Source organism: Oncorhynchus gorbuscha, linkage group LG09, assembly GCF_021184085.1.
Source record: "Oncorhynchus gorbuscha isolate QuinsamMale2020 ecotype Even-year linkage group LG09, OgorEven_v1.0, whole genome shotgun sequence".
In the NCBI taxonomy this organism is placed as follows: domain Eukaryota; kingdom Metazoa; phylum Chordata; class Actinopteri; order Salmoniformes; family Salmonidae; genus Oncorhynchus; species Oncorhynchus gorbuscha.
The window spans coordinates 45,612,969-45,636,325 of record NC_060181.1 but is presented as its reverse complement, the minus strand read 5'-3'; the positions used below and the strand labels follow the sequence as shown (position 1 = coordinate 45,636,325).

Sequence of the window (23,357 nt, the reverse complement as noted above, 5' to 3'; positions counted from 1 at the left end):
TTGTGATTTTCATGAATAGGAATATTTTCTAGAAATATTTATTTCCATTGCGTTATGCTAATTAGTGTCAGTCGATGATTACGCTCCCTCATGCGGGATGGGGAGTCATTAGAGGTTAGGCCTGATGAATTTACTGTGTTAAATGATGCCTCACCTCCTGGTTACACTAGTGACCATATCCCCCATGCATTCCGCAAAGGCAGAGGTGTTGCTAACATTTACGATAGCAATTTTCAATTTACAAAAAAAATACATGTTTTCGTCTTTTGAGCTTCTAGTCATGAAATCTATATGCAGCCTACTCAATCATTTTTATAGCTACTGTTTTCAGGCCTCCTGGGCCATATACAGCCTTCCTCATTGAGTTCCCTGAATTCCTATCGGACATTGTAGTCATAGCAGATAATATTCTAATTTTTTGGTGACTTTAATATTCACATGGAAAAGTCCACAGACCCACTCCAAAAGGCTTTCAGAGCCATCATCTACTCGGTGGGTTTTGTCCAACATGTCTCTGGACCTACTCACTGTCACAGTCATACTCTGGACCTAGTTTTGTCCCATGGAGTAAATGTTGTGGATCTTAATGTTTTTCCTCATAATCCTGGCCTATCGGACCACCATTTTATTACGTTTGCAATTGCAACAAATAATCTGCTCAGACCCCAACCAAGGAGCATCAAAAGTCACAGACAACACAAATATTCCTTGATGCCATTCCAGACTCCCTCGGCCTACCCAAGGACGTCAGAGGACAAAAATCAGTTAACCACCTAACTGAGGAACTCAATTTAACCTTGCACAATACCCTAGATGCCCTAGATGCTCTAGATGCTCCCTGGTATACAGAAAATACCCGAGCTCTGAAGCAAGCTCCCAGAAAATTGGAACGGAAATGGCGCCACACCGAACTGGAAGTCTTCCGACTAACTTGGAAAGACAGTACCGTGCAGTATCGAAGAGCCCTTACTACTGCTGCTCGATCATCCTATTTTTCCAATCCAAAATGTATTTTTGATACTGTCGCAAAAAGCTAACTAAAAAGCAGCATTCCCCAAGTGAGGCAGACTAACTAACTTTTTTGCCCGCTTTGAGGACAATACAGTGCCACTGACACTGCCCGCAACTAAAACATGCGGACTCTCCTTCACTGCAGCCGACGTGAGGAAAACATTTAAACGTGTCAACCCTCGCAAGGCTGCAGGCCCAGACGGCATCCCCAGCCGCGCCCTCAGAGCATGCGCAGACCAGCTGGCTGGTGTGTTTACGGACATATTCAATCAATCCCTATCCCAGTCTGTTGTTCCCACATGCTTCAAGAGGGCCACCATTGTTCCTGTTCCCAATAAAGCTAAGGTAACTGAGCTAAATGACTACCACCCCGTAGCACTCACTTCCGTCATCATGAAGTGCTTTAAGAGACTAGTCAAGGACCATATCACCTCCACCCTACCTGACACCCTAGACCCACTCCAATTTGCTTACTGCCCAAATAGGTCCACAGACGATGCAATCTCAACCACACTGCACACTGCCCTAACCCATCTGGACAAGAGGAATACCTATGTGAGAATGCTGTTCATCGACTACAGCTCGGCATTTAACACCATAGTGCCCTCCAAGCTCATCATCAAGCTCAAGACCCTGGGTCTCGGCCCGCCCTGTGCAACTGGGTACTGGACTTCCTGACGGGCCGCCCCCAGTTGGTGAGGGTAGGCAACAACATCTCCACCCCGCTGATCCTCAACACTGGGGCCCCACAAGGGTGCGTTCTGAGCCCTCTCCTGTACTCCCTGTTCACCCACGACTGCGTGGCCACGCATGCCTCCAACTCAATCATCAAGTTTGCGGACGACACAACAGTGGTAGGCTTGATTACCAACAACGACGAGACGGCCTACAGGGAGGAGGTGAGGACCTTCGGAGTGTGGTGTCAGGAAAATAACCTCACACTCAATGTCAACAAAACTAAGGAGATGATTGTGGACTTCAGGGAACAGCAGAGGGAACACCCCCCTATCCACATCGATGGAACAGTAGTGGAGAGGGTAGTAAGTTTTAAGTTCCTCGGCGTACACATCACAGACAAACTGAATTGGTCCACCTACACAGACAGCATCGTGAAGAAGGCGCAGCAGCGCCTCTTCAACCTCAGGAGGCTGAAGAAATTTGGCTTATCACAAAAAGCGCTCACAAACTTCTACAGATGCACAATAGAGAGCATCCTGTCGGGCTGTATCACCGCCTGGTACGGCAACTACTCCGCCCACAACCGTAAGGCTCTCCAGAGGGTAGTGAGGTCTGCACAACGCATCACCGGGGGCAAACTACCTGCCCTCCAGGACACCTACACCACCCGATGTCACAGGAAGGCCATAAAGATCATCAAGGACAGCAACCACCCGAGCCACTGCCTGTTCACCCCGCTACCATCCAGAAGGCAAGGTCAGTACAGGTGCATCAAAGCTGGGACCGAGAGACTGAAAAACAGCTTCTATCTTAAGGCCATCAGACTGTTAAACAGCCACCGCTAACATTGAGTGGCTGCTGCCAACACACTGACTCAACTCCAGCCACTTTAATATTGGGAATTGATGGGAAATGATGTAAAATATATCACTAGCCACTTTAAACAATGGTACCTAATATAATGTTCCCTACATTATTCATCTCATATGTATACGTATATACTGTACTCTATATCATCTACTGCATCCTTATGTAATACATGTATCACTAGCCACTTTAACTATGCCACTTTGTTTACATACTCATCTCATATGTATATACTGCACTCAATACCATCTACTGTATCTTGCCTATGCCGCTCTGTACCATCACTCATTCATATATCTTTATGTACATATTCTTTATCCCCTTACACTTGTGTCAATAAGGTAGTAGTTTTGGAATTGTTAGCTAGATTACTTGTTGGTTATTACTGCATTGTCGGAACTAGAAGCACAAGCATTTCGCTACACTCGCACTATTATCTGCTAACCATGTGTATGTGACAAATACAATTTGATTTGATTTGATTTGATTTGAGGATGGCTTTCACTTCACCAGTAATAAATTCATGAACTTCTTTGAGGAAAAGATCATGATTATTAGAAAGCAAATTACGGACTCCTCTTTAAATCTGCGTATTCCTTCAAAGCCCAGTTGCCCTGAGTCTGCACAACTCTGCCAGAACCTAGGATCAAGAGAGACACTCAATTATTTTAGTACTATATCACTTGACACAATGATGAAAATAATCATGGCCTCTAAACCTTCAAGCTGCATACTGGACCCTATTCCAACTAAACTACTGAAAGAGCTGCTTCCTGTGCTTGGCCCTCCTATGTTGAACATAATAAACGGCTCTCTATCCACCGGATGTGTACCAACCTCACTAAAAGTTGCAGTAATAAAGCCTCTCTTGAAAAAGCCAAACCTTGACCCAGACAATATAAAAAACTATCGGCCTAAATCGAATCTTCCATTCCTCTCAAAAAATTTAGAAAAAGCTGTTGCGCAGCAACTCACTGCCTTCCTGAAGACAAACAATGTATATCGCTCTGGATAAGAGCGTCTGCTAAATTACTTAAATGTAAATGTAAATGTAAATGCTTCAGTCTGGTTCTAGACCCCACCATAGCACTGAGACTGCACTTGTGAAGGTGGTAAATTACCTTTTAATGGCATCAGACCGAGGCTCTGCATCGGTTCTCGTGCTCCTAGACCTTAGTGCTGCTTTTGATATAATCGATCACCACATTGTTTTGGAGAGATTGGAAACTCAAATTGGTCTACACGGACAAGTTCTGGCCTGGTTTAGATCTTATCTGTCGGAAAGATATCAGTTTGTCTCTGTGAATGGTTTGTCCTCTGACAAGTCAACTGTAAATGTCGGTGTTCCTCAAGGTTCCGTTTTAGGACCACTATATTGTTTTCACTATATATTTTACCTCTTGGGGATTCGAAAACATAATGTTAACTTTCACTGCTATGCGGATGACACACAGCTGTACATTTCAATGAAACATGGTGAAGCCCCAAAATTGCCCTCTCTAGAAGCCTGTGTTTCAGACATAAGGAAGTGGATGGCTGCAAACTTTCTACTTTCAGACTCGGACAAAACAGAGATGCTTGTTTTAGGTCCCAAGAAACAAAGAGATCTTCTGTTGAATCTGGCAATTAATCTTAATGGCTGTACAGTCGTCTCAAATAAAACTGTGAAGGACCTCAGCGTTACTCTGGACACTGATCTCTCTTTTTACGAACATATCAAGAATGTTTCAAGGACAGTTTTTTTCCATCTACTTAACATTGCAAAAATCAAAAACTTTCTGTCCAAAAATTACGCAGAAAAATTAATCCATGCTTTTGTTACTTCTAAGTTAGACTACTGCAACGCTCTACTTTCCAGCTACCCGGATAAAGCACTAAATAAACTTCAGTTAGTGCTAAATACGGCTGCTAGAATCCTGACTAGAACCAAAAAAAAGTATCATATTACTCCAGTGCTAGCCTCCCTACAATGGCTTATTGTCAAGGCAAGGGCTGATTTCCAGGTTTCACTGCTAACCTACAAAGCATTACATGGGCTTGCTCCTACCTATATCTCTGATTTGGTCCTACTGTACATACTTACACGTACGCTACGGTCACAAGACGCAGACCTCCTAATTGTCCCTAGAATTTCTAAGCAAACAGCTGAAGGCAGGGCTTTCTCCTATAGAGCTCCATTTTTATGGAATGGTCAGCCTACCCATGTGAGAGACGCAGACTCGGTCTCAAGTCTTTACTGAAGACTCATCTCTTCAGTGGGTCATATGATTGAGCGTAGTCTGGCCCAGGAGTGTGAAAGTGATCGGAAAGGCTCTGGAGCAGCGAACCACCCTTGCTGTCTCTGTCTCAAGGACAACAACCACACGAGCCACTGCCTGTTCACCCCGCTATCATCCAGAAGGCGAGGTCGGTACAGGTGCATCAAAGCTGGGACCGAGAGACTGAAAAACAGCTTCTATCTCAAGGCCATCAGACTGTTAAACAGCCACCACTAACATTGAGTGGCTGCTGCCAACACACTGACACTGACTCAACTCCAGCCACTTTAATAATGGGAATTGATGGGAAATGATGTAAAATATATCACTAGCCACTTTAAACAATGCTACCTAATATAATGTTCCCTACATTATTCATCTCATATGTATACGTATATACTGTACTCTATATCATCGACTGCATCCTTATGTAATACATGTATCACTAGCCACTAACTATGCCACTTTGTTTACATACTCATCTCAATTGTATATACTGTACTCGATACCATCTACTGTATCTTGCCTATGCTGCTCTGTACCATCACTCATTCATATATCTTTATGTACATATTCTTATCCCCTTACACTGTGCATAAGACAGTTGTTTTGGAATTGTTAGTTAGATTACTTGTTGGTTATTACTGCATTGTCGGAACTAGAAGCACAAGCATTTCGCTACACTCGCAATTAACATCTGCTAACCATGTGTATGTGACAAAAACAATTTGATTTGATTTGCCTGGCCGGTTCCCCTCTTTCCACTGGGATTCTCTGCCTCTAACCCTATTACAGGGGCTGAGTCACTGGCTTACTGGTGCTCTTTAATGCCCTCCCTAGAAGGGGTGCGTCACGTGAGTGGGTTGAGTCACTGATGTGATTTTCCTGTCTGGTTGGCGCCCCCCCTTGGGTTGTGCAGTGGCGGAGATCTTTGTGGGCTATACTCGGCCTTGTCGCAGAATGGTAAGTTGGTGGTTGAATATATCCCTCTAGTGGTGTGGGGGCTGTGCTTTGGCAAAGTGGGCGGGGTTATATCCTTCCTGTTTGGCCCTGTCCGGGGGTATCATCAGATGGGGCCACAGTGTCTCCTGACCCCTCCTGTCTCAGGGTGGCTAGGGTCAGTTTGTTATATCTGGAGTACTCCTGTCTTATCCGGTTTCCTGTGTGAATTTAAGTATGCTTTCTCTAAATCTCTCTTTCTCTCTTTCTTTCTCTCTCTCGGAGGACCTGAGCCCTAGGACCATGCCTCAGGACTACCTGGCATGATGACTCCTTGCTGTCCCCAGTCCACCTGGCCGTGCTGCTGCTGCAGTTTCAACTGTTCCGCCTGTGGCTATGGAATCCTGACCTGTTCACCAGACGTGCTACCTGTCCCAGAACTGCTGTTTACAGCTCTCTAGAGACAGCAAGAGTGGTAGAGATACTCTTAATGATCGGCTATGAAAAGCCAACTGACATTTACTCTTGAGGTGCTGACTTGCTGCACTCTCGACACCTACTGTGATTATTATTATTTGACCATGCTGGTCATTTATGAACATTTATGTCACAGCCAGAAGAGGACTGGCCACCCCTCATAGCCTGGTTCCTCTCTAGGTTTCTTCCTATGTTTTGGTCTTTCTAGGGAGTTTTTCCTAGCCACCGTGCTTCTACACCTGCATTGCTTGCTCTTTTAGGCTGGGTTTCTGTACAGCACTTTGAGATATCAGCTATCAACAAAATATATCAACAAAAGGGCTATATAAATACATTTGATTTGATTAATTCCGTCCATATATATCCAAAATGTCCATGTATTTGGCGCGTTTGATCCAGCAAAACATTGGTTCCAACTTGACCAACGTCACTACAAAAGATCTCAAAAGTTACCTGGAAACCTTGCCAAAACATTTCAAAATACTTTTTAATACAACTTTAGGTATTTTTAAACGTAGATAATCAATAAAATTGAAGAAGGGATGATCTGTGTTCAATACAGGAAGACAACAACCTTAAGCATGCTTTCTGGTCTTGCGCAACTATCAAACAGTACACACGACGTGACACTTGTTCAAGATGGCCGTACTTCTTCATTACAAAAAAGGAATAACCTCAACTAATTTCTAAAGACTGGTGACATCCAGTGGAAGCGGTAGGAACTGCAAATAAGTCCCTTAAGAAATCTGGTTTCCCAATGAAACCTTAGTGACCTCAAAAAATGTTTTGAATAGTTTGTCCTCTGTGTTTTGCCTGCTACATAAGTTCTGTTGTACTCACAGACATGATTCAAACAGTTTTAGAAACTTCAGAGTGTTCTATCCAAATGTACTAATAATATACATATCTTATATTCTGGGGAAGAGTAGCAGGAAGTTGAATTTGGACACCCTATTTATCCAAACGTGAAAATGCTGCCCCCTATCCCAAAGAAGTTAACCATGGCAAGGTGACTGGGAATATGAATGAATACAAGCAGTGTAGTTATTCCATCCGTAAGGCAATCAAACAGGCAAAACGTCAGTATAGAGACAAAGTGGAGTCGCAATTCAACGGCTCAGACACGAGACGTATGTGGCAGGCTCTACAGACAATCACGGACTACAAAGGGAAAACCAGCCACGTCGTGGACCACGTCGTCTTGCATCCAGACAAGCTAAACACCTTCTTCACCCGCTTTGAGAAGAACACAGTGCCACCGACGCGGCCGCTACCAAGGACTCTGGGCTCTCCTCCTCCGTGGCTGACGGGAGTAAGACATTTAAACGTGTTAACCCTCGCAAGGCTGCCGGCCCAGACGGCATCCCTAGCCGCATCCTCAGAGCATGCGCAGACCAGCTGGCTTGAGTGTTTACGGACATATTCAATCTCTCCCTATCCCAGTCTACTGTCTCCACATGCTTCAAGATGTCCACCGTTGATCCTGTACCCAAGAAAGCAAAGGTAACTGAACTAAATAACTATTGTCCGGTAATACTCACTTCTGTCATCATGAAGTGCTTTGAGAGACTAGTGAAGGATCATATCACCTCTACCTTACCTGACACCCTAGACCCACTTCAATTTGCTTACAGCACCAAATAGATCCACAGACGATGCAATCGCCATCGCAATGCACACTGCCCTATCCCATCTAGACAAGAGGAATTCCTACAGTTGAAGTCGGAAGTTTACATACACTTAAGTTGGAGTCATCAAAACTTGTTTTTCAACCACTCCACACATTTCTTGTTACCAAACTATAATTTTGGCAAGTCACTTAGGACATCTACTTTATGCATGGAACAATTGTTTAATTATTTCACTTCTGGGTCAGAAGTTGACATACTTGACTGTGCCTTTAAACAGCTTGGAAAATTCCAGAAAATTATGTCATGGCTTTAGAAGTTTCTGATAGGCTAATTGACATCATTTGAGTCAACTGGAGCTGTACTCAGTGCCTCTTTGCTTGACATCATGGGAAAATCCAAAGAAATCAGCCAAGATCTCAGAAAAAAAGTTGTCGACCATCTTTGGGAGCAATTTCAGGAGCCGTCATACTACTCAGGAAGGAGACTCGTTCTGTCTCCTAGTGATGAAGGTACGTTGGTGCCAAAAGTGCAAATCAATCCCAGAACAACAGCAAAGGACCTTGTGAAGATGCTAGAGGAAATAGGTACAAAAGTGTCTATATCCACATTAAAACGAGTCCTATACCGACCTAACCCGAAAGGCCACTCAGCAAGGAAGAAGACACTGCTCCAATACCACGATATAAAAGCCAGACTACGGTTTACAACTGCACATGGGGACAAAGATTGTACTTTTTGGAGAAATGTTCTCTGGTCTGATGAAACAAAAATAGAACTGTTTGACCATAATGACCATCGAAATGTTTGGAGGTAAAGGGGGAGGCTTGCGCACGGGGGTGGCAGAATCATGTTGTGGGGGTGCATTGCAGCAGGAGGGACTGGTGCACTTCAAAAAATAGATGGCATCATGAGATAGGACAATGATGTGGTTATATTGAAGCAACATCTCAAGTCATCACTTAAACCGTGGTCACAAATGGGTCTTCCAAATGGACAATGACACCAAGCACCCCCCTCCCCCGCTATGAAAGGTTGTTCTAATGAGGGATTGCATTATACACGCCTAAATCTCAATTTCTATGGTCCCATTCCCAGCCCTGCCAGTCTTTCTGGCATCACGTATAGCAGCTTTTTAGCTGTAAGTGGGCGTAGGAATGGAGATTGACCAAGCAGATAGTTTGCGCCATTGGAAAGCATGGAAATTAGTTCTCTAATTTAATATTGCTTTACTTATCCATTACATCTGCCAAACGGGTGAGTAAGCTGCACACACTATCAGTTTCAGTGCCTGACCTTTGCCCCAGGGTTGTGCGAGGTTGTTTTAAACTTAACCCGTGTTTGGGACCTAAAGGTAGCAGTGCTTGCTATAGCCTCTTTTTAGAGCTGTTGCCATGTCAAACGTCTTTCCATCCAATATACTTTATATACTTTATTATAACCAATGTTATAACTGCCAGAACACTCTGAAATAGCAAACATATTTTTTTGCTGGAGTGGAATCCCACAACAGGGTTTAAGTTTACATTTCCGCCATCCCAAGTTAATGATGCATGTGTTTTAGACATGCATAAGGTCACATCCCAAATGGCACCCTATTTCCTATAGTGCATTACTTTTGACATCAGCAATATGGAATATGGTGCTATTGGGATGCAGACTAAGTCAGGAAATGTTGCTTACAAGATGGAGGAGACTGGAACATGATCTGGTCCCATATTTTCCGTCATGATGTAAGGCATCATCTCTGAAAAATCGGCACCAAACTTCTTATTGAAATCCACATCGGCCTTGCTTTCATTACGTACGAACGCCAATGAGCCTCTGCGTTCTCCCTATAATAATGGGATACAAATTCTTCATCAAATCAAAGTTTAGTGGTCACGTACACAGTATAGCAGATGTAGCAGCGCATGCAGTGAAATGCTTGTGTTATTAGCTCATAACAGTTCTAATAACACAACCATTTCACTGCACCCGCTGCAACATCTGCTATACACATCTTTCATGGTGTGCCATCCAATGTTTCTATTTGTTGTAATGTTACAGTAAATCAGTGATCCTGGAGGTTAAATCTATTGTGTAGCATTGCAACTACAGTATTACGTTGTCATGGCTTTCCCTGACCTTGTGAGTCATTCTTACCTCTTTCACATAGCTTGTGGCATCCTTGATGTTGAGCTTGTGGAAAATGTTAAATATGGGGTCACAAGACTTCCTGGCAATGGGTGTCATCAAGAGCCAGTACAACCACTTCTCCTCAAAGTTATTCCACCTTAGAAGGATACGAGAAGGGAGTAAAAAAAAAAATTTAGTGCTAACTTTAGTCTTTGAAGGTATGGTATGTAATACATTTATTTAAATAATACTTATATGATAATAATAACTTATTGAAGTTGATAATATGATGTTAGTGTCCACATACTTGTCTCTCATGTAGTTATCTCCTATTTGTCCAGAAATGTCCTCAATGGCGACAAGCATGTGGTCAAAGGTCTGAAATAATATTTAGTTTGTAAAGATTATATTTCAATTGACCAATTTCAACACTTTTAGATGAACTGGTTGATGCTTTATAAAAGAAGGGTTTAGCTACTGACACTCACCCTTCATCTTCCAGAACCCTTTGCCTCTGTACACCTATCCCCCTTGCCACTAACTGCTGTCAAGTTATTTTTGACATGTGCATTACTGGACACAGGTTCCACAGTGACCCTTAACCAACTGGGGCTTAACCTTTATCTCCGTAACTGTATAAAGAGCTCCTATACTGGGACGCTGTGAAGTCTTGATGCAGGTGGGTGACTGAGGCTGAGGCAAAGCTTGACTTCCAGACAAATAACATTATGTTCAAACATGATAAACCCATCCTCCTTTTCAGTGAGTCTGCCTTCCCCAGTACGAGTAAAACAACCGTGCCAACTGACAAGCCCTAGCCTTCAGTGGGAAGCCCCCTTTGCAGAGTGCATGTTTCCCCTATCCAATGATAGCCACCACCATGGAGCCCCATGAGGAACTACAGTTCCTGCCTACACCAGTTCTACAGGCGGCAAGTGTCACCACAGACGCAGAATCAGCAGCAGTCGCCACTGTCAAAGCCATGTGGGAGCGACAACAAGTCTGGGACCTACTTTACACATTCCGGCACAGCTTTCCTGTCACCCTTAATGTTGTAGATCGAACCCACTTGGTGCAGCACACCATTGACACAGGCAACACACGCCCCATCTGTCAATGCGCCAGATGGATGCCCTATGCTCATAGAACAGATAGCATCTACTGACACCAACGAACCTTGATAAGCCTCCTCGTAGTCATGGTCCCCAAAAAGGATGGAACCTATAGGTTCTCTGCTGACTATCGGCAACTTAGCGACAAGATTGTGAAAGACACCTATCCACTGCCTCTGAGACAGATGCCTTGATTATGTTGATGGCTCAGCTTGATTCTCCTCCCTGGATTTACGGAGTGGATACTGGCAGGTACATCTGGCACCCGAAGACAAACCAAAGACATTGTTTATGGAGTAGGTTCTCAAAGGTGTGCCCGGAACAATGTTTGGTGTATTTCAATGACCTACTGGTGCGTGGGACAAGGTCTGAGATGTCGTTGGAAAACGTTAAGGAAGTTCTGGGCCAAATCCAAAGAGCTGGGCTGAGTGCATTTTCATGCAGAAAGAGGTTACCTTCCTCGGGCGCAGAGTCAGCCAGGCAAATTTTAGTCAATACTCTCTTTGAGTGGGGGATGGACCAACAGACAGCCTGAAGAAAGCTTTGTGTCAGGACCCTGACGCAAATGAGCTGGTATCCATGTAAAATACTTGGGTTGCATTAGAAGGTTGGACTAATGACATTTTCTTTGTTTATATATATGTTTGTTGTATGTTGTGTCACCACTCTTTCCAAGAGACCTCCTGGGCTAGCTGTTCTTAGGAGGGAGCTATTTGATTCGAAAGCAGAGTATGCATTCTCATGCCAATTACCACCAGTTGCTTATCCTATAAGAGTATTATACCACGAGTGCGCTATCTCACACGGTTTCATCACGAGTCTACTAGCTTACAAAGAGTATATCATCACGAGTGCGCTTCATTTAAAGTCCAAATGAATCTTGCCCTGCTACTAATTTATTTGTGTTCTCCCCTGACAGGTCCTTCATTCATTTGACAGACCTGTGATTGAAAAAGTGTGTAGTACAGTTTACAAAAGTAGAAACATTACTTTGGGGATTTATTACAGAGATATAAGGTTTGTTGTTTGATTCTTTGGGATTGATGAACAACAAAGACTTCTGATCAGATAGTTACCCTATTCTGTATTTTTTCTGCTAGTGTGCGTTCTGACACTGCTGCTCTCTTCACTTTCAGCCAGGTGACCAGTGGTTTCATGGTTATTCCCTGCAACAAATAAGGAGAAAATATAGTAAACCGGTAGCAAATGAACACATACCAGTCTGTTCAAGACATATAGTGTATGAAAGAAAACTACAAAATGGTGAAATATGTATGGACTGACGTTTGACATTTAAATTAGCTATTTTACCTGCAACATGACAGTGAAGTACACCACTATGAGGGTGGTGCTGATCATCAGTTTCTTCTCCTTGTACTTATTCTCGTCCAGCAGGAGCACAAGGCCATAGGCTACGGCCCCACGTAGGCCACCGTAGCCCATCACTAGTTGATCAATAAAGTCCAAGGGAACCAGTCGGTACTGGTTCAGAATCCAGGTCAGTAAAAAGACCCCTGTGATATAAATACACACAGAGATAGGCAGTATTTCTGTTACATGTTCAGTGCCTAGTGAAAGTCTACACCCCCCCCTTGCAGTCTTCACATTTTGTTGCCATAAAATTACTTCTAAAAAGGGATTAAATTAGAGTGTTTCCATACAGATCTATACAACCTACTTCACATTTTCAAAGTGAAATAAAATGATACATATATTTCCTAATTAATTCAATTTAAATTTTAAAATGAAGACGTCTTGATTGCGTATGTCTTCACACCTCAGAGTTATGCCACGTTCACATGCTATGAGAGTTATCGGAATTACAAGTGGTAAACTCAATAGAAAATGTTATTACCAGTTCTTTTCAACCAAAAGATAACATCCATTTTTTGACAATGACAACCTTATCAATAGGAATAATGTAGCTACTCTGACCATATTGTCAATATTAAAGAGATTATCTGGTACTTTTGTTTACTTTTCAGCCAGTAGTTCTGAAAGTAGCACTCACGAGTTATCCTGCGCCACATATTGTCACGAGTCCGACCGAGGGTGGTTCCCCTTCCCGGGCGGGTGGCGCTCGGCGGTCGTCATCACCGGCCTATTAGCTGCCACTGATTGTTTTTCCTCCCCCTCCTTGTATGTTTAGTGGTAGCACCTGTTTATGTTTAATTAGTTTGTCTTTATTAGACAGCCGGCCCGCCTGGTTGTTGTGCGGGATTATTTTATTGTAAACCTTCGGCTCTGTTGTAGAGGTACGTGCTTAGTCGTGATTTTTTCCTATTTGTACTTTTTCCCCTGTGTTTGGGAACGTTACTTTTGTGTGCACCCTGTGGTGCGTTTGGTGCTAGTAAAGACGCACAGCATTGAACTCTGTCTCCTGCATTTGACTCCACACCCACGACACCTGGAGCGTTACAGAATCCCGCACCTATCAAATTGATGGAGTCAGCAGGAGCAGCAGCCGGCCCTCTCCCTTCGATGGAGGAGAGGGTTCTCCACCACACCACCGTCCTCCATCGGATCGGATCCGCGATGGATCAGGTGATGGAGAGAATGGAAAGATGGGAGAGGAGTGGTCTCCTCTCTCCACCTTCGGCACCCACGGTTCCGGACTCCCCATCTCCCGACTCCAGCACCCTCCGTCTGACGCTACCGAGGGCTTATGATGGAGCGGCGGCGGGTTGCCAGGGGTTTCTGCTTCAGCTGGAGCTATACCTGGCCACCATCAGACCCACTCCCTCAGGAGCAGAGAGGGTGAGTGTCCTCATCTCCTGCCTCACGGGTCGTGCTCTGGAGTGGGCGAACGCAGTCTGGAATGGCCCAGACTCGCGGGAGCACTACACAGAGTTTTCCTGCCGCTTCCGTGCCGTGTTTGATCACCCTCTAGACGGCCGAGCGGTGGGAGAATAATTATTTCATCTCAGGCAGGAGAAGAGGAGCGCCCAGGATTACGCGCTGGAGTTCCGGACCCTGGCAGCCGGATCTGGGTGGAACGACAGGGCCCTTATGGACCACTACAGGTATAGTCTCCGAGAGGACGTCCGCCGGGAGTTAGCGTGTCGGGACACCACTCTGTCACTGGATCAGCTGATCGACATGTCCATTCGTCTGGATAATCTGCTGGCTGCCCGCGGGCGTTCAGAGAGGGTTCTGTGCGTTCCACCACCCAGCCCCTCCGCTCCCATTCCCATGGAGTTGGGAGGGGCTACGCCGAGGGTACCGGAGGAGGTGGCCTTCCCTGCACCAACTGTGGTCGGCGAGGGCACACGTCTGATCGGTGCTGGGGGGGTCCGTCTGGGAGTAGAGATGGCAGGCGGAACGCTTCTCGGTCACCCCAGGTGAGTCGGCATCAAACTCACCCAGAACCCCTTGTTGGCCAAATGTTTGTCTTAATCTCTTTCCTTCACTTTTTTCCCTCTTCCCAGCATAGGGCGCTAGTCGATTCAGGCGCAGCTGGGAACTTTATGGATCGCGGACTCGCCCTTAGGTTAGGGGTTCCGCTGGTGCCGATAGATTCTCCTTTCCCCGTGCACTCCCTAGATAGCCGGCCATTAGGGTCAGGGATGATCAGGGAGACCACAGTCCCACTGGACATGGTGACGCAGGGGAATCATAGGGAGCGTATCAGTTTTTTTATTATTGATTCGCCTGCGTTTCCAGTGGTGCTGGGGACTCCCTGGTTGGCCCGGCACAATCCTAAAATTTCATGGAGACAGGGGGTTCTCCAGGGTGGTCAGAGGAGTGTTCTGGAAGGTGTTTGGGAGTTTCCATCGGTGCCATGTCGGTGGAGAGTCCAGACCAGGGTTCCACGGTGTGCATTCCCCCCGAGTATGCCGATTTGGCAATCGCTTTCAGTAAAGTGAAAGCGACTAAATTACCAGGTAGACGCTGCGCTTCCCAAGAGTCACGTGTACCCGCTGTCCCAGGAGGAAACGTTGGCAATGGAGACATATGTCACGGAGTCGCTGGGACAGGGGTACATTCGGCCCTCCATTTCACCCGTCTCCTCGAGTTTCTTTTTTGTGAGGAAAAAGGAGGGAGGTTTGCGTCCGTGTATCGATTATAGAGGTCTAAACGCTATCACAGTGGGGTATAGTTACCCTCTACCTCTCATCGCTACGGCGGTGGAATCGTTCCACGGAGCGCAGTTCTTCACAAAACTGGACCTCAGGAGCGCGTATAGTCTGGTGCGTATTCGGAAGGGAGACGAGTGGAAAACCGCATTTAGTACTACATCCGGCCACTATGAGTACCTCGTCATGCCGTATGGGTTAAAGAATGCTCCAGCCGTTTTCCAATCCTTTGTAGATGAGATTCTCAGGGACCTGTGCGGGCAGGGAGTGGTTGTTTATATCGATGACATTCTGATCTACTCGGCCACTCACACCGCGCATGTGTCTCTGGTGCGCAAAGTGCTTGGTAGACTGCTGGAGCATGACCTATACGTCAAGGCTGAGAAATGCGTGTTCTCTAAACGAGCCGTCTCTTTTCTGGGATATCGCATTTCCACCTCGGGGGTGGTGATGGAGGGGGACCGCATCAGGGCCGTGCGTAATTGGCCGACTCCAACCACGGTAAAGGAGGTGCAGCGGTTTTTGGGTTTTGCCAACTACTACAGGAGGTTTATCCGGGGTTTTGGCCAGGTAGCGGCTCCCATTACCTCACTGCTGAAGGGGGGCCCGGTGCGGTTGCAGTGGTCAGCAGAGGCGGACAGAGCATTCAACAGGTTGAAGGCGCTGTTCACTGATGCGCCCGTGTTGGCGCATCCGGACCCCTCTCTAGCATTCATAGTGGAGGTGGACGCGTCCGAGGCTGGGGTGGGTGCCGTGCTATCACAGCGCTCGGGTACGCCACCAAAACTCCGCCCCTGCGCTTTCTTCTCAAGGAAGCTCAGCCCAGCGGAGCGTAACTATGATGTGGGGGACCGGGAGTTGCTAGCGGTGGTTAGAGCTCTGAAGGTGTGGAGACACTGGCTTGAGGGGGCTAAGCACCCTTTTCTCATCTGGACCGACCACCAGAATCTGGAGTATATTCGGGCAGCTAGGAGACTTAACCCACGTCAGGCAAGGTGGGCCATGTTCTTCACCCGGTTCCGGTTTACTTTGTCTTATAGACCGGGCTCCCAGAACGTGAAGGCAGACGCACTGTCCCGCCTTTATGACACCGAGGAGGGGTCCACCGAACCTACTCCCATCCTTCCCGCCTCTAAGCTGGTAGCCCCAGTGGTATGGGAGGTGGACTCGGACATCGAGCGGGCGTTACGGGCTGAACCCGCGCCTCCTCAGTGTCCAGCGGGGCGAAGGTACGTGCCGCTTGGTGTTCGGGACAAACTGATTCGGTGGGCTCACGTCCTACCCTCCTCGGGTCACCCTGGGGTGACGAGGACAGTGGGGAGCCTTCAGGGGAGGTATTGGTGGCCTACGTTGGTTAAGGACGTTAAGGGTTATGTCTCCTCTTGCTCAGTGTGCGCTCAGAGTAAGGCTCCTAGGCACCTTCCTAGAGGGAAGCTACAACCCCTCCCCGTTCCACAGCGGCCATGGTCACATCTGTCCATAGATTTCCTGACCGATCTCCCGCCGTCTCAGGGGAACACCGCGGTTCTAGTGATTGTGGATCGGTTTTCTAAGTCCTGCCGTCTTCTCCCGTTGCCCGGTATCCCTACAGCCCTGCAGACTGCGGAGGCATTATTTACCCATGTCTTTCGGCACTACGGGGTGCCGGAGGACATCGTTTCTGATCGGGGCCCCCAATTCACGTCTCGGGTATGGAGAGCGTTCATGGAACACTTGGGGGTCTCTGTCAGCCTGACCTCCACTTATCACCCCGAGAGTAATGGGCAGGTGGAGAGATTGAACCAGGAGGTGGGTAGGTTTCTGCGGTCGTATTGCCAGGATCGGCCAGGGGAGTGGGCACGATACATTCCCTGGGCTGAATTGGCTCAGAACTCACTACGCCACTCCTCTACTAACGTGTCCCCTTTTCAGTGTGTGTTGGGGTACCAGCCGGTCCTGGCACCATGGCATCAGAGCCAGACCGAGGCTCCTGCGGTGGAGGAATGGGTACAGCGCTCCAAGGAGACCTGGAGGGCCGTCCAGGAATCTCTACGACAAGCGAGTGGACGGCAGAAGAGGAGTGCTGACCGCCACCGCAGTGAGGCCCCCGTGTTTGTACCGGGGGACAGGGTCTGGCTCTCGACCCGAAACCTACCTCTCCGCTTGCCCTGCCGGAAGCTGGGTCCGCAGTGTGTAGGGCCCTTTAAAGTCCTGAGGAGAATAAACGAGGTGTGTTATCGATTACAACTCCCTTCTTATTATCGTATTAACCCCTCGTTTCATGTGTCTCTCCTCAGGCCGGTGGTAGCTGGTCCCCTGCAGGACAGTGAGGTACCGGAGGTCCCTCCCCCCCCTCTGGACATCGAGGGGACCCCGGCGTACACGATCCGGGACATTCTGGACTCAAGACGCCGGGTGAGGGGCCTGCAGTACCTCGTTGACTGGGAGGGGTACGGTCCGGAGGAGAGGTGCTGGGTACCGGTGGGGGACATCTTGGATCCATCCATGTTGAGGGATTTCCATCGCCTCCATCTGGATCGCCCTGCACCTCGTCCTCCGGGGCGACCTCGAGGCCGATGTCGGCGCACTGCGGGAGCCGCGCGTCAGAGGGGGGGTACTGTCACGAGTCCGACCGAGGGTGGTTCCCCTTCCCGGGCGGGTGGCGCTCGGCGGTCGTCATCACCGGCCTATTAGCTGCCACTGATTGTTTTTCCTCCCTCTCCTTGTATGTTTAGTGGTAGCACCTGTTTATGTTTAATTAGTTTGTCTTTATTAGACAGCCGGCCCGCCTGGTTGTTGTGCGGGATTATTTTATTGTAAACCTTCGGCTCTGTTGTAGAGGTACGTGCTTAGTCGTGATTTTTTCCTATTTGTACTTTTTCCCCTGTGTTTGGGAACGTTACTTTTGTGTGCACCCTGTGGTGCGTTTGGTGCTAGTAAAGACGCACAGCATTGAACTCTGTCTCCTGCATTTGACTCCACACCCACGACACCCGGAGCGTTACACATATGTCCAGATATCTGCACCACATCATTTCTCTTTCACTCTTGCTTCCATAGCAACTAACAGTCTTCATCAAATAAAGTTGTAAAAAAACTCCCCTGGCCGACACTTCAAAGTCATGGCAAGTAAAACGATTATCGTTATTGATAAAATTTTTGTAGTTTTATTTTTTATTTTTAGAATATAAAGGTTCCATAAATGACTGTATTTGGGGCCTCCCGAGTGACGGCGTGGTCTAAGGCACTGCATCGCAGTGCTAGAGGCGTTACTAAAGACCTGGATTCATTCCCAGGCTGTGCTGCAACCGGTACTCCCATAGGACGGTGCACAATTGGCCCAGCGTCGGCCTGGGTTAGGAGAGGGTTTGGCTGGGAAGGCTTTACTTGGCTCATCTCGCTCGAATGATTCCTTGTGGCAGGTCGTGTGCCTGCAGGCTGACCCCGGTCATCAGTTGAACCTGTGTTTCCTCTGACACATTGGTGCGGCTGGCTTCCAGGTTAAGCTGGCGGGTGATGAGGAGTGCGGTTAGGAGGGTCATGTTTCGGAGAATATATGACTTCGCCTCTCCTGAGCCAGTTGGGGAGTTGCAGTGATGAGACAAGATCGAAATTGGGGAGAATATATATATATTAAAATGCATGAATTTAATCTAGATACAATACTATACAAAAGTACTCTTTTATTTTATTTAGATATATTGGTCTGTCGGGTATTTCGTATTTGAAACAAGCTATTTTTAGATGCATCTTTTTCCAATCTCTGCATACACACACATCGTGTCAGTGCTGGTAATGTGAAACCTTCAATGAGAATTATTGTGTATAATATTGAACTACACACACAGGGATTGCAAGTTGGCAATTGCCTAAACTTCCAAGCTACGATATTGTTCATCCTATAGAGATTGAGCAAAATAGAATGTCCATTGATTCCCCCTCTCACAAAATCATACTAAAGATTATGACCCAAACTCACCTATGAACCTGAACACAAAGATGAAGAGGAGTGTGAGGAGGATAAAGGCTGTGTTCCACACCCATATAGACGGATCTATGGCCGAGATGCCGAGGAAGACAAAGATGATGGTCTCAGAGCCATTTGCGAACACCTTCATTGTGGATCGTACCGTGCTGACCGACCTCTCGTCCATGTTGGCATTGATATACTTCTGACAGCAGACTCCACAGAATGTACACCTATGGCACAGCAAGAAAAGGGTCATGTCACTTAGAACATATACTAAAATGCAGTAGGTACTGTATATAATGGTAAATAGTGAGCTCTGACATAGTTGACTTCAAGGGTCATAAATGGCTCATCCATACAGTCTCAGAAAAAAGGGTTCCAAAGGGGTTCTTCGGCTGTCCTCATAGAAGAACCCTTTTTGGTTCCATGTAGAGCCTTTTGGGTTCCATGTAGAACCCTCTGTGGAAAGGGTCCTACATGGAACCCAAAATAGTTGGCTTCTACCTTGGACCAAAAAGTGTTCATCAAAGGGTTATCCTATAGGGACAACCGAATAACCTTTTAAGGTTCTTATGATAATGTCTAATTAATTGGGTAGCTCTTCTTTGCCTACACCCGTTCTGTTCACCCCCTCTTAAGGTTTAGCCCTACCCAGCTCTTTAAGGATTCACATGTGAGGCCATGTACCAAACAACCAAAGATTTCAAGACTTAAGGCTTGTTTAGTACTACGGTGTGTTCGTAAATTCAATCTGGAGTGCCAGAGTGAGCTCTGATCGTAAATTCAGAGTCTTTCGCTCTCGAAGCGCTCAGAGCGCACACTGAACACTGAACAAGGAGTAGGGTTGATCTGAGCATTTTGACCTAGCGACAGCAGTCAAACACCCAAGCTAACTGGCTAACGTTGGCTAACTTGCTAGAAACTTTCAGATACAAATAAGGGACCAGCTCACTCTGACCATTTTACTCGCCCTAGCAGAGCTGGTTAGGCTGTTTTTATGTTATCCATAGCATTAGTGACTGCAACTGTGCTGCTGCCAACAATTTAACTTGTTGAATCTAGGGGTCGTTTTTTGTATTTTTGGAAAAATAACATTCCCAAAGTAAACAGGCTATTTTTCAGGACTAGAAAATAGAATATGCATATAATTGACAGCTTAGGAAAACACTCTAAAGTTTCCAAAACTGTAAAGATATTGTCTGTGAGTATAACATAACTGATATTGCAGGCAAAAGAATGAGAAAAATCCAATCAGGAATGCAGCGGTTTCTAAATAAGAGTCCCTTCCTACGCTTCCCTATTGAGCAGTGAATGGGATATCAACGATATTCCTTTTTCTATGGCTTCCTTAACGTGTCTAGTATCACAAGACATAGTTTCAGGCTTTTTTAAGCCTGAGCGACAACATTGCGTCAGTGTCCACCTGATGGCTCTTTGTGTATTTCTCGCGCAAAAGACAGAGGTAGCCATTTTTCCACCCGGTCTTACTGAAAAAAGCTCTGTCCCGGTTGAAATCTTATTATCAAATAGATATTTGAAAAACACGTTGAGGATTGAATATAAACAACGTTTGCCATGTTTCTGTCGATATTATGGAGCTAATTTGGAATATTTTTCGGCGTTGTCGTGACCCCAAATTCCGGTCGTTTTCTTAGCCAAACATGAGGAACTAACGGAGCTATTTTTGGCTACAAAAATAATTTTTCTGGAAAAAAGAAACATTTGCTATTAAACTGGGAGTCTCGTGAGTGAAAACATCCGAAGCTCATCAAAGGTAAACGATTTAAGTTGATTGCTTTTCTGATTTTCGTGACCAGATTGCCTGCTGCTAGCTAGGCATAATGCTATGCTAGGCTATCGATAAACTTACACAAATGCTTGTCTTGCTTTGGCTGTAAAGCACATTTTCAAAATCTGAGATGACAGGGTGATTAACAAAAGGCTAAGCTGTGTTTGAATATATTTCACTTGTGATTTCATGAATGTGAATATTTTCTAGTAAGATTTTTTTGTCCGTTGCGTTATGCTACTTAGTGTCAGTTGATGACAATTCTCCCGGATCCGGGTTGGGTAGTTACAAGAGTTAATTACGCCATTTTGCCAACATTTACTGACACCGGCCATATTCAACGGGTGTTGAGCGTTTGTAAATTTGTCAGTTGTTATGAGCTTTGGCACACTCAGACGAGTGCTCTGAAATTGGAGCACAATTCCTGACATTTAATCCAAGTAAAAATTCCCTATTTTAGGTCAGTTAGGATCACCACTTTCTTTTAAGAATGGGAAATGTCCGAAAAATAGTACAGAGAATGATTTATTTCAGTTTGTATTTCTTTCAACATATTCCCAGTGTGTCAGAAGTTTACATACACTCAATTAGTATTTGGGAGCATTGCCTTTAAATTGTTTGACTTGGATCAAACACGGGTAGCCTTCCACAAGCTTCCCACAATAAGTTGGGTGAATTTTGGCCCATTCCTCCTGACACAGCTGGTGTAACTGAGTCAGGTTTGAAGGCCTCCTTGCTCGCACACACTTTTTCTGTTCTGCCCACAAATGTTCTATAGGATTGAGGTCAGGGCAATGTGATGGCCACTCCAATACCTTGACTTTGTTGTCCTTAAGCCATTTTGACAACTTTGGAAGTATGCTTGGGGTCATTGTCCATTTGGAAGACCCATATGTGACAAAACTTTAACTTCGTGACTGATGTCTTGAAATGTTTCTTCAATATATCCACATAATTTTCCTTCATTTGTGAAGTGCACCAGCCCCTCCTGCAGCAAAGCATCCCACAACATGATGCTGCCACCCCCATGCTTCACGGTTGGGATGGTGTTCTTCTCCTTTCAAGCCGCCCCCTTTTTCCTCCAAACATAATGATGGTCATTATGGCCAAACAGTTCTATATTTGTATCATCAGACCAGAGGACATTTCTCCAAAAAGTACGATCTTTGTCCCCATGTGCAGTCTGGCTTTTTTATGGTGGTTTTGGAGCAGTGGATTCTTCCTTGCTGAGCTGCCTTTCAGGTTATGTCGATATAGGACTTGTTTTACTGTGGATATAGATGCTCTTGTACCTGTTTCCTCCAGCATCTTCACAAGGTCCTTTGCTGTTGTTCTGTGAGTGATTTGCACTTTTCGCACCAAAGTACATTAATCTCTAGGAGACAGAACGTGTCTCCTCCCTGAGCGGTATGACAGCTGCGTGGTCCCATGGTGTTTATACTTGCGTATTATTGTTTGTACAGATGAACGTCGTACCTTCAGCCGTTTGGAAATTGCTCCCAAAGATGAACCAGACTTACTTGTGGAGGTCTTGGCTGATTTCTTTTGATTTTCCCATGATGTCAAGCAAAGAGGCACTGAGTTTGAAGGTAGGCCTTGAAATACATCCAAAAGTACACCTCCAATTGACTCAAATGATGTCAATTAGCCTATCAGAAGCTTCTAAAGTCATGACATAATTTTCTGGAATTTTCCAAGCTGTTTAAAGCCACAGTCTCCTTAGTGTATGTAAACTTCTGACTCACTGGAATTGTGATACAGTGAGTTAAGTGAAATAATCTGTCTGTAAACAATTGTTGGAAAAATTACTTGTGTCATGCACAAAGTAGATGTCCCAACTGACTTGCCAAAACTATAGTTTTTAACAAAAAATCTATCTAAATAATATATTTAAATGCTTGATAGTGTCTCATGTATTTGGCACTGGAGAGCCGAAGCAGGTACGGAGAGTAACATTTAATACATGACGGACATATAACCAGACAGGCACAGCGTCAGTAAACAGAATCTAAGACAAAAAACAATCAATGCAGCAGCGGGGAACATAGCTGGGGAACTGACAAATATAGGGGAGGAAATAAACAGGAGATAAGTGAGTCCAGGTGAGTCCAATAATGCTGATGCAAGTGACGAGAGAAGGCAGGTGTGCATAATGGATGGCAGGAGTGTGTGATGCAGGGTAATCTGGCGCCCTCAAGCACCAGGGGGGAAGAGCGAGAGCAGACGTGACAGTACCCCACCTGGCGTCCCACCTGGGCGAACCGGCCGAGACATGGGCGCTGGGCAAGCCAGCTTGGGCGTGAAAGCCGGCAGGAGCGTGAAAGCCTGATGAGCCGGCCGAGGCATGAGAGCCTGACGATCCGGCTGAGGCAAGACGCCTGTCGATCCCGCAGCCGAAGGGGAAGGGAAGCCCGATGATCCAATGGAGTGTGACGTGGGATGGGAAGCCACCTAG

General features: G+C 46.0%; 1 protein-coding gene across 2 annotated transcripts in view; it reads right to left on the bottom strand.

Annotated features, from left to right (window-relative positions):
• Positions 1-23,357, bottom strand: part of LOC124043705 (sodium/hydrogen exchanger 3-like) — a 76,990-nt gene that overhangs the window by 16,915 nt on the left and 36,718 nt on the right. For both annotated transcript variants that reach the window (XM_046362575.1, XM_046362576.1), the window contains exons 6-11: positions 19,123-19,343; positions 12,400-12,602; positions 12,165-12,254; positions 10,284-10,354; positions 10,004-10,133; positions 9,542-9,693 (exon numbers count right to left, since the gene is read on the bottom strand). In XM_046362575.1, the coding sequence (XP_046218531.1) occupies positions 9,542-9,693; positions 10,004-10,133; positions 10,284-10,354; positions 12,165-12,254; positions 12,400-12,602; positions 19,123-19,343 (867 nt within the window). The remainder of the gene's footprint in view (positions 1-9,541; positions 9,694-10,003; positions 10,134-10,283; positions 10,355-12,164; positions 12,255-12,399; positions 12,603-19,122; positions 19,344-23,357) is intronic.